At 38.8% G+C, this 18,275-nt stretch overlaps 1 protein-coding gene across 1 annotated transcript in view; it reads left to right on the forward strand.

Moving 5' to 3' along the window:
- The window catches only part of CPS1 (carbamoyl-phosphate synthase 1), an 86,674-nt gene that overhangs the window by 55,647 nt on the left and 12,752 nt on the right, over positions 1-18,275 (forward strand). Inside the window, exons 23-31 of the mRNA XM_073553208.1 lie at positions 1,499-1,564; positions 2,009-2,072; positions 5,602-5,783; positions 6,891-7,085; positions 7,208-7,275; positions 7,363-7,438; positions 8,617-8,694; positions 10,259-10,366; positions 14,083-14,172. Of these exons, the coding sequence (XP_073409309.1) occupies positions 1,499-1,564; positions 2,009-2,072; positions 5,602-5,783; positions 6,891-7,085; positions 7,208-7,275; positions 7,363-7,438; positions 8,617-8,694; positions 10,259-10,366; positions 14,083-14,172 (927 nt within the window). The remainder of the gene's footprint in view (positions 1-1,498; positions 1,565-2,008; positions 2,073-5,601; positions 5,784-6,890; positions 7,086-7,207; positions 7,276-7,362; positions 7,439-8,616; positions 8,695-10,258; positions 10,367-14,082; positions 14,173-18,275) is intronic.

Raw genomic sequence — 18,275 nt, forward strand, 5'->3', positions numbered from 1 at the left:
ACCACCTTTTGCCTTCAGAACTGCCTCAATTCTTCATGGCAGAGATTCAACAAGGTGCTGGAAGCATTCCTCAGAGATTTTGGACCATATTGACATGATGGCATCACACAGTTGGCGCAGATTTGTCGACTGCACATCCCTGATGCGAATCTCCCGTTCCACCACATCCCAAAGATGCTCTATTGGATTGAGATCTGGTGACTGAGGAGGCCATTTGAGTACAGTGAACTCATTGTCATGTTCAAGAAACCAATCTGAGATGATTCGAGCTTTATGACATGGCGCATTATCCTGCTGAAAGTAGCCATCAGATGTTGGGTACATTGTGGTCATAAAGGGATGGACATGGTCAGCAACAATACTCAGGTAGGCTGTGGCGTTGCAACGATGCTCAATTGGTACCAAGGGGCCCAAAGAGTGCCAAGAAAAAATTCCCCACACCATGACACCACCACCACCAGCCTGAACCGTTGATACAAGGCAGGATGGATCCATGCTTTCATGTTGTTTACGCCAAATTCTGACCCTACCATCCAAATGTCGCAGCAGAAATCGAGACTCATCAGACCAGGCAACGTTTTTCCAATCTTCTACTGGCCAATTTCGATGAGCTTGTGCAAATTGTAGCCTGTTTCCTGTTCTTAGCTGAGAGGAGTGGTACCCAGTGTGGTCTTCTGCTGCTGTAGCCCATCTGCCTCAAAGTTCGACGCACTGTGCGTTCAGAGATGCTCTTCTGCCTACCTTGGTTGTAACGGGTGGCAATTTGAGTCACTGTTGCCTTTCTATCAGCTCGAACCAGTCTGCCCATTCTCCTCTGACCTCTGGCATCAACAAGGCATTTCCGGCCACAGAACTGCCGCTCACTGGATTTTTTTTCTTTTTCGGACCATTCTCTGTAAACCCTAGAGATGGTTGTGCGTGAAAATCCCAGTAGATCAGCAGTTTCTGAAATACTCAGACCAGCCCTTCTGGCACCAACAATCATGCCACGTTCAAAGGCACTCAAATCACCTTTCTTCCCCATACTGATGCTCGGTTTGAACTGCAGGAGATTGTCTTGACCATGTCTACATGCCTAAATGCACTGAGTTGCCGCCATGTGATTGGCTGATTAGAAATTAAGTCTTAACACACAGTTGGACAGGTGTACCTAATAAAGTGGCCAGTGAGTGTATATATATATATATAAAAGTAAAAAAAATAGGCAGCACTCAAATTAAATGTGAAAAAAAGTGGATACTTTACTGATCCTCCAGTGGCAACGTTTCAACGGTGACCCGTCTTTATCAAGCTTTATATATATACATATTGGCACATACCACTAAAAACTCATCAAATGCAATCAATCGAGCCCAAAATTTGTTAAAAACTTTTTAAATTATTTTTAGGATTTGGTGGTTGGTGCCATTTTTAACATCATTGTCCCTGCGTGAATGGGGGAATATTAGACTTTAATATTTCAGGATTAATTGAAATTGTATGCTTTTTCATTCTGCAGATTGATACATTGGCTGCTGAATATCCGGCAATAACTAACTACCTCTACCTTACCTACAATGGACAGGTACTATGATGTTCTTATTGTACGTCAGGGGTGAAATAGCTTCAGTTCTTGTGATCTGTTTTACAAAAATACTAGTTATCCATATTAGCTCAAAGTTAGTACAAAGATAAACTTTTTTACACTGTCAATTGTAGCCAAATAGGCTAATGCCGAAATTGCCCTAATCTGTAAGGTCAATATTGGCCTGTCTTATATATAGTAACCTTCTTATAGAATTTCTTGATGGAAATATTGAAGGAAAATTGTGTAAACCAAGAAAACCCCAGAGCATTCTTCCCAGAAGAATAATAGTTACACACTTTTGTGTTGTCTATTAGAAATGTGATACAATGATAAGGTTTGATGAGACATTTCCTATGAGCTGTAGTGAGTACCCTTTAATATGACTTTTTATGATCTATATATCTTTGCTATGGTTAATGCCTTTACTCATTTCTTCCCCAGGAGCATGACATAAAGTTTGATGACCATGGAATGATGGTTCTCGGCTGTGGCCCGTATCATATAGGTACTGTCTGAGTCCTGTCATCCCCTCATGTCTATAATAAACAGTTAATAAAAAACAAGTAGATAAATGAGACTTCAAATAGTGACAAGAGCAGACACGTAAGATAATGCTATTATTTATTCTTACCAGGGGTGGAGAACCTTTTATTTCTGCCAGGGGTCATTTGGATATTTATGTCATCATTTGGAGGCTGTAGAAAATTATCAACTTCATATTTAGCCTGCTATATAAACATATATTGCAATTATCTCACCCCTGATGGAGCTGCTTCTGTTTGGTGCGGCTGTGATTTTAGGTGGTATTAATGGTGCTGCTCGCAACCGGTTTTCTAGAATTGTGCAGGTCTGGAACGCAGTCTACTCTTTGCAATGAAGTTTTAAAAGAAGATACGGGGGTCATATACATGAGAGGATGGGCTGGGGTATGTACATCATAGGAAAGGCTGGGGACATGTATATCACAGGAGTGGCTGGGGGCATATACATTACAGTAGGGGCTAGGGGCATATATATATCACAGGAGGGGCCCATTTTCCCTGCCCAAATAAGGTCACTGTTATTATATTTAGCTAAAGGATAATCCCATAACGTGGTGGATCATAAGGAAAACAATGTGTTGCAAACCAATTAGGTGCCTTCATAGGATGATAAAAGTCTGACCATGTGGTAAAAATAATCACATTAATTGAAGCAAAAAATATCCCCTTATAACACCTTATAACAATTGAATTGAAATATCGTCATTAAGGGGCTTTTCCCCAAACATCATTAATCTCCTATCTACAGCATTGGTATTAATAAATGTATGATCTCTAGCAATCCGACCACAGGCACTGTCAATGATCACAAGAACGTAGGTCCCTGACTCCACAGTATGGATGGCGGCATCTATGGGACTCATGGAGATAGACGAGTAAGGCCGGAGTCACATTAGCGTATCACATCCATTGAGAGGGCATCAGATGTGATTTGCATCCGTGAATTGGATAATATAAGTCTATGGGTGTGTGTGAAGCATCGCACTGCCCTCAGATATCACCAGAGTGCGGTGTGATTCCTGCGGACGTCGGCAATGGAGGAGAAGGAGAAATTAATTTCTTCTCCATCTCCACCGCACCTGTCCTCTCATGCAATAAGGATTGCAGCTGAGCAGGAGCCAAGTGTCATTAGCACGTTAACATACCAAGATGGATCACATGTATTAAATAAAATGTATCCTTATTCATGGTATTCTGGAATGCCGGATTTCTATATTTTTGATTACTGGACCCTAGGGGTTGGACCCTATCCGAGCCCTCGAAAAGGAAACATATTAGTGCCATATTTTTTACTCCACATATAAAGAGCCTGAGCCATTTGGTATGTTAGTTTTGACACTGGGTGCGATGAAGTAAGATGCACTAAAGTCATTAGGATGGATGTGTGTCCGTCTTAGTGAATTTGGCACATCTTCCAGTTGTAATGTGTCTGTATCAGAAATGTCTGCCAGTTCACTTTTGTGGCGTAAATTATGATTCATTTATTGTAACAGAGTTGGCCATACCACTTTTCATAAAGTTGGTCGAGCTGGCGTAAAGATATTTTCATAATATTTCAAGCAGTTCTAGCACAAACTGTTTGATTAATCATCCCCTATGTACTTGGAGGAATTTTTAGGTCCACTGTGGGCAACACCAACCCTTCTCTAAGTGTGTTAATCCTTTGAAGTGAGAAAATATAGAAAGTAATTTATTTGAAAAGCAGTGTTATAGTTAAGCCTCAGGGTCTACAACATAGTCATTGATACCTAGCAAATTAATAAACTGTATTTTAATTATTGCGATTTTGTATAATAATATATCTAATGCCCTCAATGCAGGTTCAAAAGAAATACATTATAATGCAAAACATTCTAAGGATTCCAGGAAAAGAAAAATAAATGTCATTATCTTTTAATAAGAGAGAGAGCTCTCACACTAGACTAATCTTCGCTAGCGGATAAAAGAGTTTTAACCTTACTGATTCATGAACGGCTTCCCTCCTTGGGTTTTATTTCCCATTTATACGGATAATTGTCTAGGGCTCCTCAAACTTTAATGAGACACATTTCCAGAGCTGGTGAGATACAGTTATGAACCAACATCTGGCTAAATATACCATCTCTGCATGCACAGGTGGTGGTAGCGTTGGGGCAGATTAACCCTTTCAGTTAAGACAAACTGAATTCTTTATAGTGGGAAATGTATGTATTTTAATACTAAGTCTATCTAATTAGTATAACTCAAAGTTCTTTGGGCCGTGAATAGAGGCGCAGCACCTAGTGGGTCAGAGAGGGAGTGAAACTCTTCTGAGTAGGCCCCAACCTGGGTGGTGCATGTTCTGACTATGTTGACACACTCTAATCGTAGTAGGTATAAGGGGAATCTCAGCATCTGACAAAGCTGTTACATATAAAATAATCTATACTCTACAGTGACCGTATAGTGGTAGACACCAGATATAGATATCAGATACATAGTGACTTACTGTTGATGTTCTTTCTGATGAGTACAATTTTTCTGTCCTTTCCATCTTGACCAGACAGTATTGATGACCTCTGCCCACAAGTAGTTTTTGCAGAGTTTGCACCTCAAGATACATTTCCCTTTTCACATTTCCCCATCCTTATGATACCCCCCTTTTCTGAACCTGTTGTTGTTTTTGCACCTGTAAAAGTAATAATGCCCACTTAATAATATGTAATAATGCCAAATAATATGCAGAGTACCCCTTTATCAGATAATAATGTACCCCTTAATGAGTGAAAATGCCCCAATGCTCCCTTAGTGAATAGTAATAATTACCACTTTAATCAATATTAATAATGCCAATGTTTCCCCCTTAATCTATATTAACACTGTCCAGTTAGTTCTTTATTACAAGTAGTAAGACCTCAAAAGAAAAAAATAAAATATATAATCACCTACCTTTGATCCTCCGACCTCGCAGCGGTCCTCTTCTGTACAATCAGCATCCGAGCGCAGGTGGCATATGCAGTTATATCTTACCACCACCTGACTTGTTGAATAACTACACTTTCTTGAGGACCTCAGGCCTAAAATGACCTGCAGCTTAGACAGCACAGAGTTGTATCACAGGATTTAATAATATACGGGTCCTGTGGATGCCAATAAAGTTGAAGGTGGGCCTCATCATAACAGGGGGTTTGGGGTGACTGCTTCTCTGCCACCTGGTAGCTACACTGAAGCACCTTCTATAATTGGGCCCATCATGTAACTGGAAACTATCTTCTAATCTTGTTTAGGTACTATATCCATTGTAAGAATGAAGCGTTAGCCTGAATAATGGATGGTACTTCATGACCACTACTTTGATGTCACCATTCTGTTAATATCACCACCATACCAGCCACTTAAAGTATAGCACCATTGCAGGAGTCACCTTGCAGTCTGATAGGAAAAGTTGCAGAATATTTGAAAATGCTTAAACCTATATATTGTCTTTTTTTTTATTGGATTTCTTCATTTACACTCGCATCCTCTATTGTTTAGGTAGCAGTGTTGAGTTCGATTGGTGTGCAGTTTCCAGCATCCGTACCCTACGCCAGGTTGGCAAGAAGACTGTGGTAGTGAACTGCAACCCTGAGACTGTCAGCACAGATTTTGATGAATGTGACAAACTTTACTTTGAGGAGCTGTCACAGGAAAGAATTTTGGATGTTTTTCAACAAGAAGTGAGTGATCCAGCTTCTGTTGTGTTGAAAATGTATGATGTCTCCTTAGATTTCTGGTAACTGTAACGTCATAACTACGTTAAGGTGAATTATATCTGAAGTTTGTGTTTAGAGCTCAAAGTTGAAAAAATAAAATTATATAATACCTTTAAGCAGAATAAGACCACTTTCACATGACAACAAATATATATATATACATATATATATATATATATATATATATATATATGTATATGTACTGTACTTGTACATAACCATAATATTTAATGCATTATCCAAACTTGTCTGTCCTCCCAGTCTATAAGCTAAAAACTCATTTGCCACACTGTTGATGTAATAACATATACATATTAAGCATATGACATGACTACAGTGCTAGAACCAAGCTCCAGTCATAAATATAGTACCAGAATCAAGCACATAGTACCAAAACAAGGCTAATAGCATAAATATAGTGCAAGAACCTAGCTTTTAGCATACGTATAGTACAAAAACGAATCTCATAATATAAATATATTACCAGAACAAAGCTCAGTACATAAATTCAGTATCAGAACCAAGATCATAACGTAAGTACAAAACTAGAAACCATCACAGTAAATCTGCACATTGGGTTGCTCAGTAGTGGACAACCTCTTTAACAATGTAATGTGCTGTGACCTACATTATTGTTACAGGTCGCTGAGGGCCGCATGGAGTGGCTTCATACGCAACATATGCCGACTATGATTCATAGCTGACATATGTCTCTAACATTGAGTTCCAATTGCTGCTAATAACCATTTCGATGCCACCCATCAATGACAGCAGCATTTTAATGTAGATATAGCAATGGGTTGAGCAGCACTCCCAGCATCAAATGATGAGCGAGCACACAATATCCGGTGAACTCAGTCCCAGGCACACACACAAATATGGATCCAAAAATAAAATTGGAAGTAGCGATCCAAAAGAACGTTTCAAACACTATATGTCAAATCCAATATGTAACATGTCGGCTATACTTTAGCCTTCATCAAGCATTTAAGTGGTGTCATCATCGATGGGTGTATATATTAAAAACTTTTAAAAGGATGGATGACAATTGGTTATTTTCTTTATATTTAGCAATGTGATGGCTGCATCATCTCAGTAGGAGGGCAGATCCCCAATAATTTGGCAGTACCTTTGCACAAGAATGGAGTGAAGATCATGGGCACCAGCCCACTGCAGATTGATCGGGCTGAAGATCGCTCCATATTTTCTGCTGTCCTGGATGAGCTTCAGATTGCCCAAGCACCATGGAAAGCTGTTAATTCTCTGGTAACCACCATATTTCTAATATATTGTACAGATCGGCTACTTGTTAAGGTTCTTAAGGGCTAATACGGTTGTTCAATTAATCCTGTAATATTCATAATTCAATAATTATTTTGTCATAATAGGATGATGCTCTGCAGTTTACAAAGACTGTTGGTTACCCATGCTTACTGCGTCCTTCCTATGTGCTCAGGTAACCTTGAAATCTTTAAATACTGTGTTGTTTTTCTGCTATAGTAAAACGCTTTCTTTAATAAATGTATTTCTCTTGCGCTTCTAGTGGATCAGCAATGAATGTGGTATATGGAGATGAAGAACTGAAGAACTTCCTAGCTGAAGCCACTCGTGTGTCACAGGTAAGATTCCTCTGTTATAGTCAGTCCTTTACATTTGTCTGCCTGACACTGATTTCATATGGAGGTTTCCATCTTTCTGTCTGGGACATCACAGCCATTTTCCCTTAGAGGCATTTATGTAATATGCTGTGCAGGGGGTGGCACAAAAGTTGCTCATAGCTCTCCCAAGCCAGCGTTTATTGAAGAGCAACGAAAGAAGGAAATTAGTGTCTATAATCTTTTCTTAGCCTGTTAATTGGCTATTTTACATGTTGAATCGGTTATCTTATCTGGGACATTTGGGCCATGTTGACAGTATATGTCATAAATGTTTGGTAGAATGATAGAAGTCTAACCTCTCGGAACCACATCTATCTCCAGAACAGATGTGGGACTCTCCATCCATTTGTATCGGAGCTTTGAAAAATGCCAAGCATACATAGAAGTTAGACATAAAATGAATATTTAATGAAAGTAAATCATATACCATAAATATATATATATTTATTTAATAAAATTCTCAGGGTGGCACCTATCAACTATGAATACATATATATATTCAGTATATAAAAAATATATTATATATATATAATATATATATCACATACACACACTTATTTTTTTGTAGAAATATTTCAATTAAACTACACATAGAGATATTACTAGAAAGTACCTATTGAAATACCCACGTGTGAATGGTTTGCACTGATATATCAATGACTTAAACTCTTATATATAATTCATACTTAACTGGCAGCAAAATGTTCACATCTTGCCAGCTCTTAAAGTAATGGAGCTTATCTTCATATTACACTTTTTTGGTACGAGTGAGGGGTTTTTATGCATTTAAAGAACATCCTGTGAAGTTGTAACTCAGAAGATGAAAGTGTCTTTAAACACTCTCAGGGTGGTTTAGTAGGAAGAAAAGTATTTTTGTGGAAGCAGGTTTGATCTGAGAAAGACTTATATCGAGTGATGCAAGCTCTCCTCTACTGGAGACTGACATGATCAACTATCAGAAGATCTGAGAAAGGAGATGGCAGCTTTCCCAAGTAACATCTGGGTACTTTATTTTTCAGCCATATGGGCCTTTAAATATTTTTTTTAAGGCAAGAGTGTTAGATTTTCTTATATCACAGATCCAATCTGCATATATTTTGGGGCAAATACTAAACTTTGTTGGAATATTATCTTTGCAGGCGCACCCAGTGGTGATCACCAAGTTCATTGAAGGAGCACGAGAAGTGGAGATGGATGCTGTTGCAAAAGAAGGCCGTGTAAGTAGTTACGCTAATGAGATAAAGTTATGTATAAGTTTTTCAAGACATTAATGGGACAAATAGGAGTTAAATATGCAAGCATCTTCTTATCATAGGAAGATAGCACCTTTTGGAAGTAGCAATCATAAAAGTCAATATCAACCTTCTAAAGAGCCTTGACACGTGACTGTGGATTCTACGTTCCTGCTCTTTTCCTCTATGAAGAGGCCATTTGCATATTTAATTTTCCGTGGGAACATTGCATGGCCTAGAAGTCTCCCTATACCAACTTGTCACTTTCTGCAAGGAGAAACTGTACCAAATAGGGATTATGACTACTAGTAATTCATTGGCATAGTTGTCATAATGTCTTATACTAGTTGCATATTTCTGTCTCCAGTTATAGTAGGCAGAGCAGCACTGGGGTCAAACTATCAATCTACCACAAAGCTATAATTATGACGTGGTAATCACCAGCAGAAAGTGGACTTTGTATCTAAAGCAGGAATCAAACATTTCATTCCTTCTCATGGCCAGATTATAGCAGATAATGGTGCCTCCAGCACCTTAAGAACCAAAAATCCTCCGCCACCAATCATGATGGCCATTTGGTAATCCTCTTCAGCCGGTACACGGTAGAGAGTTGGAGGTGAATGTGTGTGGCTTTCAGTTTTGAAGTCTAATGGAATCACTGGCATATCTGTTTTCTAACCTTCTATATTCTTCAGAGGGCCATGTCCATGTTCAGCCAATGCTTCTATGTGGCACGCATCTGCCGCAACTCTTGAAGCAAGGTATGGATCCCAGAAGTAGGATGAGGGCTCTACCAACTTTAATCCAACAGGTTATGTCTATGTTAATGAACATAAACCCAATTCTGCCTCTTTGTAAACCCCTTATCTTAGAATTCTACTTTATTTTATTTCTGTTAGAAATTTATGAATAAATTAACAACTGGATGTTACTCCTTGGGTAACACTTTCACACTATCCAGTCAATGCTAACAGTATCAGGCTGTGTAGAAATACACCCATCAAATAGGGGAATGATAACATTCAGTTGTCAAGTTATAAAAAATATCCAGCAGAAAAAAATAAGTGGAGAATTCAAGTAATAATTAATTCAAAATTATTTGGATATTGCCCTAATATCTTTTATGTTTGACACCTACAGAATCAACCCAAGAGTCATAGAATAGAAAGATGGAGTTCTAATTACCTATGTAATATTTTAAAAGTCTTATGTCTAACCTATATATGTAGTTCCTACCATCACTTTTATTAAAAGTGTGAACTTGGGGCATGTTGGAACATCTCATGACTCATGTTAATGTTATTCATGTCGTCTGGAGGAGCTCTATCATTACAGATCACTAACTGCTGGCCGGGCATCGCATTCTGTTATCCAAATGGAACTGTTAGATTTTCAGTTTTGTAATGACAAGGTTTCTTACAGTTGTGAAAGCTTCATTAGAGAATGTAGCTTGAGAGGCAAAATGTGGGTCCCGGATTGCCAGTTGGAAAACGGTGCACATGATAAACGAGAAAGTCAATTGTAACATGAATTATTTTCATTTGTATAGGTCATTTGTAATGCTATTTCGGAGCATGTGGAGGATGCCGGAGTCCACTCGGGAGATGCTACTCTTATGATTCCCACACAGACTATCAGCCAGGGAGCACTTGAAAAGGTAAAGTGGCATTTATTCCCTTGTGATTGAAAGAGAAAATGACCATCTATTAATTATAAAGCAAACTAAGTCCAGCTCCAAATATACTGATTTGTGCATCTGTCAGTGCTCACATTCCTCTGTATTTATGTAGTGTGACTTTGCTTATTCAACTACTATTTGGACTTGGACACATTTTTTAAGCCCAAAGTAGAGAATTCAGAATGTGCCCCATTAGCCTACAGCAAGAGTTAAGCGAATTTTTAAATAATGAGTTTCGATTATGATCGGCATCGAATTTTGTTTTTGCAACATTCGCCCAACACTGCCGAACGTCATTGAAGTCAATGGAAGTAGAAATGAATGAATATGTTCGGAACCGATCATCAAACATAAATTTGCATGAATATGGTACAAATATGGCACGATTATGGCACATTCTGATTCGGGGATAGTTTTCTGAACAAATTCGCTCTACCTATGGGTCATATGCAACAGCATTGCCACAATGACTGCTGGTTGTTGATATGGCAAGACGGTAGGTGCTCGGCTAGTAACCCTATAATGAGTCAAGAGGTTTTTGTATGAGCAAGCATTCATACGTTCATTCATACAAATCTTGTTACATTACTGTTGGCAGCACATCCCCTGTGTACATGACAGAATGTGTTGACGACTAATAAAGACTTCTAGGTCAACTTGAAAGATGTAATAAATAAAAATGTATTACAATTTGTCACTTGATTGCTGGGCCTATTTCCAGTGGGCAATGATCAGGCACGAAGGTTCGCATTGACCATCTTTCCATTAAAATGCCCTTTTTGCCTTTAGTTTCATTGTGAGTTTTTGTATGAAAAACCATTCATTTAACTCTGTCCTCGTCTTTCACACATATCGATAACATAGCATAGCATTATTAGTTCCCATTTGATTTTTTTTTCTTTACATCTGCCCATTCTTCTCAATCCTGCCTGATATATTAACGTTAGAAGTAAGGTTTAAGGTGTACTTACATTGAGTCTTTTTGTTGACTTTTGGAGAAGAAGCTGAGTGGAAACTTTATAAAATCTTTCTAATTTCAAAACTATTCAAGAACCTTGAGTTTCCACTACAACAAATCAGTAAAAATCTCAATGTGAGCACACTCTTGGCTCACTCACACAAGCATATAACTTAGATGAGCGCTAACTGATGTTTTGTCGGATAGCACTCAGACCAATGTTATACCTTGGGATAGTGCGGATCTGTGAGTGGATCTGCAAATCAGAAGACACTCACCCATTCAATTCTATGGGTGCATGTAAAACATCAGACTGCGCTCAGATGTCATGTGAATGCAGTCCGATTTCCACAGACTCAAACAATGGAGAAGATGGAGAAATTAAGTTCTCCACATCTGTGCTCCGATTTTCTCGCAAGACAAAATCGGATCACACTAAGCTGACACTCTGCTCAAACTCAGATCAGAGTTTTATCAGAGTGACATTAACATAATCAATCCGATTCTCTTGCAAAGAGAATATACTATTGTGTGACCCCGGCCTTAAAAGGAAATCTATCAGTACAAAATGACTGTTCATACAAAGCACCCTTGCTTAGTCCACCCTTAGGTTAGGGCCAATAACCATTTTCTCCTACATCCAAGAAAAATGGTCAGATTATTCTGATCAGACTTTGATCAGAGTGACATTGAATTTTCTCAGATGTGGAAACAGGAAAAAAAAGAGTTTCTCCACCTTCTTCATTCCGCCAGTCCGTGAAAACTGGACCGCATTTGAATGTCACTGATAGACACTAGGATCAAAATCGGACATGTGCCATATTTTTTGTGTGGATCACTTGATCCAAGGAAAAAATTGGACATGCGCATAGCCCAATAGGATATCATAGGTACGAGTACTATCCATGAAAACCACGTCTGAGAAATTCAGTCGTGTGCACGAGCCCTACGTGTGGCCAAACAATTCAGTACACCTCCCCATCCTCTTGATTTCCAGCTATCTCTGCTCTCCTACTGTAAAACCAGAACTGTCAACTAAGCAAGAAGATAGATGAAAAACTAGTAGGTGTGAAGGTGCACTGAGCTGTTCAGCCACGCCAAGGGTGCACCGAGCCCAGTGCTTGGTTTATACAGTAATTTTCTGTTGGCAAGCTCCATTTTAAGAAGAAACTGTCATTATAGTGGTACAGTAATCTATTCACAAACGTGACTCTGGGAGTCGACCTCAGCTCCAAGTACACATGTTCCCCTTTCTCATACGTGAATAATGTATAGGACACTGTTCTAAAACTGGAAGCACGACCACAATAGCAAACATAGAGGTCGGGGGCAAAAAATCTACAGGGTTAAGGACATAAACCTACCCTTTTAAGTAATGTAATACTAAGTCAAGTAATTTAAAGAAGCAGGTTTAGTAATTTGATCATCTTACAAATAAATGTTAATAATTAAAGATAATTCAATAGAATATACAGTACGTTTATATTACAATAATATAAAAAAAACCTCAAACTGAGCACATTTCCCCTAATGTTAATTTCCAAAGCATTATGGATTCAGTGAGCCATCTCACCACTATGACTCAATTATTGAGTGACGTTGTTGTTTGGTGTCTACATTTACTCCTGTGCTATGGTCAGTAGAAACCTGCAGAATATGACTCTGCTTGTCATGTCACAATCATAGTTTATTTACCTCCCCTAGACACACAGTGATGGCAGAAATAATGACATTTAGATTACATACTGAGGAAGCCAACAGATGTATCGTGACTTTAACAGATGTTCTGGACTTTACCCATGGTAGAGCCTACTTGGCACTTGTAAACCAACCTCTTAAAAATGTGAGATGCGCACAATCGTGCCAATATAAACTATAGCTATCACCAGGAAATGATAAAATCTAAACTGTAGTCTGTTTTTTGGAGATTAGGTTCCAAAATACACCAACTATCTTTATATATTATTTATATTTAGAGTAAGGCTTAATAATGTTCGCCAACAGCAACATCACATTTTAAGAGTTTTTTTAAACCATATCTACAATCATAAAGAATCAGGCTGTCGAGCTTCAATCCCAAGTCCTGCATGTTCAGTGTCTGTACAGGACTTCTAGTCTTTTTCTGCATCTTAAAGGGTTATTCCTAAAAAAGACAGCCATCCCCTACGATAAAGGATAATTTGCTGATCGCGGGAGGTCTTACCGCTGAGACCCCAGTGATCCTAAGAATAGGGCTCTGCCAACCCGTTCTGAATTAAGTTTAGGTGCAAATGCTCAACCTATGCTTGATACATTGTCCGTGGGACTACTGGAGAAAGCCGATGACCTCTATAGATAGGAGATGGGCATATACAAGTGTAAGTATACATAAGCTTGATTACAGCTTTGTCCAAAACCGAGCTGTAATATGACTGTGTGCATGAGGACTGAACGGCATGAGTTGGCATCTAATGATTAAAGGAATTCTTTATGATTGACAAAAATTAGACTAAAGAAAATAAATAGCATATAACCATTAAGTAACCATTACTTACTTATTACTAAAAGATTTGCCTGGTAAGTAATTTAATTTTGGTTATTTAGGCAAATATTTTAGCCTATGAAAACCCCTTTTAAATCTAACATTTAGGGCATAGATAAAGCTATCTGTTTGTATCACATCACATTTGTCTCTCTACATACAGTACTGGAATGTGGAATTTAAGAATATACTGTGTAACTTTGCTGTCATTTGCAGGTGAAAATTGCAACCAAGAAAATTGCAAATGCTTTTGCCATTTCTGGACCATTCAATGTTCAGTTCCTTGTGAGAGGAAACGATGTTCTGGTGAGAAAAGTCATGATACGTTGCGTTCTACTATAACTGAACTTTCCGGTGATGTGATATAGAAGGAGTCAATGCGGGTGGAATATTAGAGCAATAAATAACAAAATACCAAGACTGAATGTAGTGAAACATTGTGAATGAAGCCACTTTAATTAATTTGAAAATATTATTCTCTCTTTACAATTAACCATTGGTCCAAATTTAATTAATGATTAAAGCCAACTGACTGGATATAGACAGGATTGTTTGCGGTTAGCCAGGCTTAATCTAATCCTCATATTAAAATGTAAAAAACAAACAAATCAAAACATGAAACCCCACTACAATTCTTATCGGAGAACACTATGATAATCAGAGGATATAGTCTAGAGAGAGAAAGAGAGATTCAAAAGTTGTGAAAAAAGACCTAAGATAATGGTTAAGTCACCCAAGTTTGGGTTCCATGTCAAAATCTTGTAAGTGTCCTGTGATGGACCCACAATTTTAAGGTTTTGTTCACCGTGTCACTTAGTTATTGCTTTTGTTTTGTGACTTGATTCTTCATGGAAAAAGTATTAATCACTAACTTTCTTCTGTATCTTTGGGGCAAGAGTCTCTTGGAGGGTGTAAAGATCCCATGCTTTATTCATGGCACTGATCTTAGGCAAAACTGTGTGAGCCCACTCCTTTAGATGAAAAGTGACCTCACACATGAACGGTGTCTTTATGCTTTAATGTTAGCATGGATCAGAAACCATTATGACAAATAACGTGACAACTATGGAAGCAAATGATTCAGCTACAAAAGGGGTCTCCAACCTTGGGAGCCACATGTGGATCGATCGTGGTCCCTAAATGGGTGGCTCGTGGCAGTCTGACACCTGGTTTAGCAAACAGTTATGAAGAGGACTCTGATTGGTGACATTTATGACTAGACCTGCAAAAAAGAGAAGATTTGTACGTACATATATTTGTGGAGTGTTGGTGGAAGGAGGAGAGAAATACATTTTAAGCTCGAGATAGGATGATACTGTTAGAGGGGAGCTTGAAATTAAATGTGACAGTGTGGAGTACGTCCTTGGTATGAGAACACCGAATGAGGGTCTAGTGGGGACCCCTGTAGGTAATTATACTGCCTATATGGGAGGGGGTGCATGGTTTCAGTGTGCTTTCTATGGGGAATCTGTGGATTTCTTCTTTCCAGTAGTGGTGGGCTCTGTGTGTCACGATTACTGTAGTGTGAGAAAGAAGAAAAAGAAGTGTGTATATGGGACTTGATCAACCCTATAATAAAACCGGCAATACTTTGAATAGAAAATTAATGATACATTTTATTCATACACAATACTTTCTATTCGAAGTATTGCCGTTTTTATTATAGGGTTGATGACGTCCCATATTCACACTTCTTTTTCTTCTTTCTCATTATATGCTATATGTGTGTGGTCGTGGATCCCCTTTGATATTGGGTGGTGCCCTCAAGCTATCTCTTTTGATTACTGTAGTGTGGGGGCCCTGGATGTGGCTCACGACTAAGAAAGGTTGGGAACCACTAAACTATTAGAAGGCATACTTTTCTGCAGTTTTATGGATTGAAAGATAAATATTTCTTGGATTTTTTGCAGATGAGAGATGAAAATAGCTTCCAATCAAAGTGTTGTGTCTGTGAAAAAATTCACATCCTCTTCTCGGGATGATTCAGTTAATGCAGAAATTGACTAATCTTCACTTGTAATCAGACACAATTTATTAAGAATGATTACATTACTCATTTTTCAACTGCCATACTCATATATTAGGGCTGGGTAGCCAAGTAATAGTCATACTCTCAAACATTCAGTAGTCAGTTCTGCAAGTCTTTTGGGATAATTTCTAAAGCAATCTAGTTCCATGTTGCTTCCTTCTCCTGCGTCTGCAGACAGATGTATGTGGGCTGCCTGCATAATACCAGCTTCTCTGCGCTCCGTCACTACACTATTGATCTGTCAATCACCATTCTGTGAGGAACCTGACAAGGCATTGATAAGTAAAGAGCCCCTATCAGACTGTATAATACAGTAATACCAGGGTGCTGTCACAAAGAGAACGTGTCACCTGTCACTATGTGAGTAGGTGTTAGATATAGATAAGAATCCTATAGGTGCTTGTTTGTTTTCTGCTAAATGTTGTGTTTAAAGTGGCAGTGTATTAAAAACATATGTGTACATACTTACACTCAGACACTTACATGATATGCTCTGCTGCAAACAGATGCCAGGTTTATAGGCTTATTATTGGTGGTCTCACTGCTGACAACTCCTTACTTCATCTGTTACTGGAGAAATTGCTGTTAGCGGCTTACTTTCCACTGGATGGCGTTGTAGGTAAAATAAATCCCCATCAGCACAATCTCCAGTGATCCACCAAAAGCTCCATTGTAGATTAGACCCCTGAACTTACACCCTTGCATACTCTAGGTTCTACTTAGCAGGTTCATCACTTAGAAAAGTGTTGTGGAAACCCCTTTCCTTGGAGGGCTAATTTGGGGTGGGACTAAAAGGGTCTCAAGATCTGCCCATGTTGGTCCGATTTGGAGAGAGTCACCAGGGACAAGAACACACACAACTAGTATTTGGCAGTGTACAAGTCTTGTCTGCTCTAAGATACCAAGACACCAGTTTCTATTACACCCACAGAAAAAGGGGAATAACTTCGTATATTACCTAAAAAGGATATGTAACCTTCAAGAGCAAAGGCTGTAAATCATGGATTCAGATAGCTACCCTCAAGAATTAGCTACAAAAACAACTCTCAATGTTACAACAATTTTAAACAAAGCCAACGCCCTGTCTCATTGCCTGTATGAACAAGACATATAAAGCTAATGCAAAACACAAAGTTATTAAAGCTAGATATATAGATATCAATTGATTACAATAATAAAAGGAAGATATAAGATATTAACCATGACAGAAGTAAGAGGCTTGAATAACTGGAGCTCTTTAATGCTTAATGGCGGCGAATGCGATAGAAGATGAAAATGGTGGCAGGTAAGTATGAGACCAAGTGATTCAAAGAACCACTCCAGCTCTGCAATAAAATAAAACACTGTTCTGGTGCTTTAAGAGTTTAGGCCAGCAGCATAGTTGCCACCCTGGCCCACACTCTTTGGTCTCAGATGCGGAAACAGGGCTGACCACCTCTGCAGACTATCATAGGTGACCATTTTCATAGGCAAGGAGCGGGTGGTTTCAAACTGTTTGATTGAAAGCCTGCAAGCACTGCTCTAAATCTGACTAGGCTGTTGGTCCATGCCAGATCCTCCGATTCTGCAAAGGCAGAGCGGGCTCTATTTGTAGCATCTGACAGTGCACAGTTTGGGCCGGCTCTACAACCATGCCACTAGCCCTATTGCTGTGCAGGAGACAGCTCCTTAGACAATCCACAAATAGAGTAGGATATACTGTAAGCTGAGGAATCATACTTGTAGCAGAGACCTAAAGGGATTAATACACTGCCCTAATTCTCTGTTTTTAATGTTTTTTATGGGATTTTGTGTGTTGTTGCATTTGATTAAATAATTTAATAAACATTAAGCTAAACATGTATTTAACTTGGTAGATATGATTTATTGGTCTATTTGGGGGTAATAGCTTTGATATGGACTTAAAGGGAGCCTGTCATATAAAAATAACACTATTAATCTTCAAATATGGGGTTAACCTGTAGGTTAACAGTGTTCTAAAGCTGTGCGGCCACCGCACTGAAAACCTGACTGCTAGGAGGAGGTGAACTTTATTTTTCCCAGCTTTCAGTCATAGAGGTGCGGATAGCACTGCTTTCAGTCTTCGCTCACTACATAGTACATAGCGGCTGTAACCATGGACTGGCACTGACTGACAGCTAGCTGTATATTATTACACTCCTGAACTGGCTGTCAGTCAGTGCCGTGGCATTATTACAGTCACCGCTCACTCTGTACTGAACGGTGATTGAGCCCACACTGGCCGCGCCTCTATGGCTGAAAGCCAAAGGCTACCAGGAGGAATAAGATTAATTTCCTTCTGCTAACAGGGCTGGCAATGCGGTGGCTGCATAGCTTTAAAATATGATTAACCTGCATATTAACCCCATATCCGCAGGTT

This window comes from Dendrobates tinctorius, unplaced genomic scaffold (genome assembly GCF_039654945.1).
Source record: "Dendrobates tinctorius isolate UK_male_01 unplaced genomic scaffold, ASM3965494v1 ptg000199l, whole genome shotgun sequence".
Taxonomy (NCBI): domain Eukaryota; kingdom Metazoa; phylum Chordata; class Amphibia; order Anura; family Dendrobatidae; genus Dendrobates; species Dendrobates tinctorius.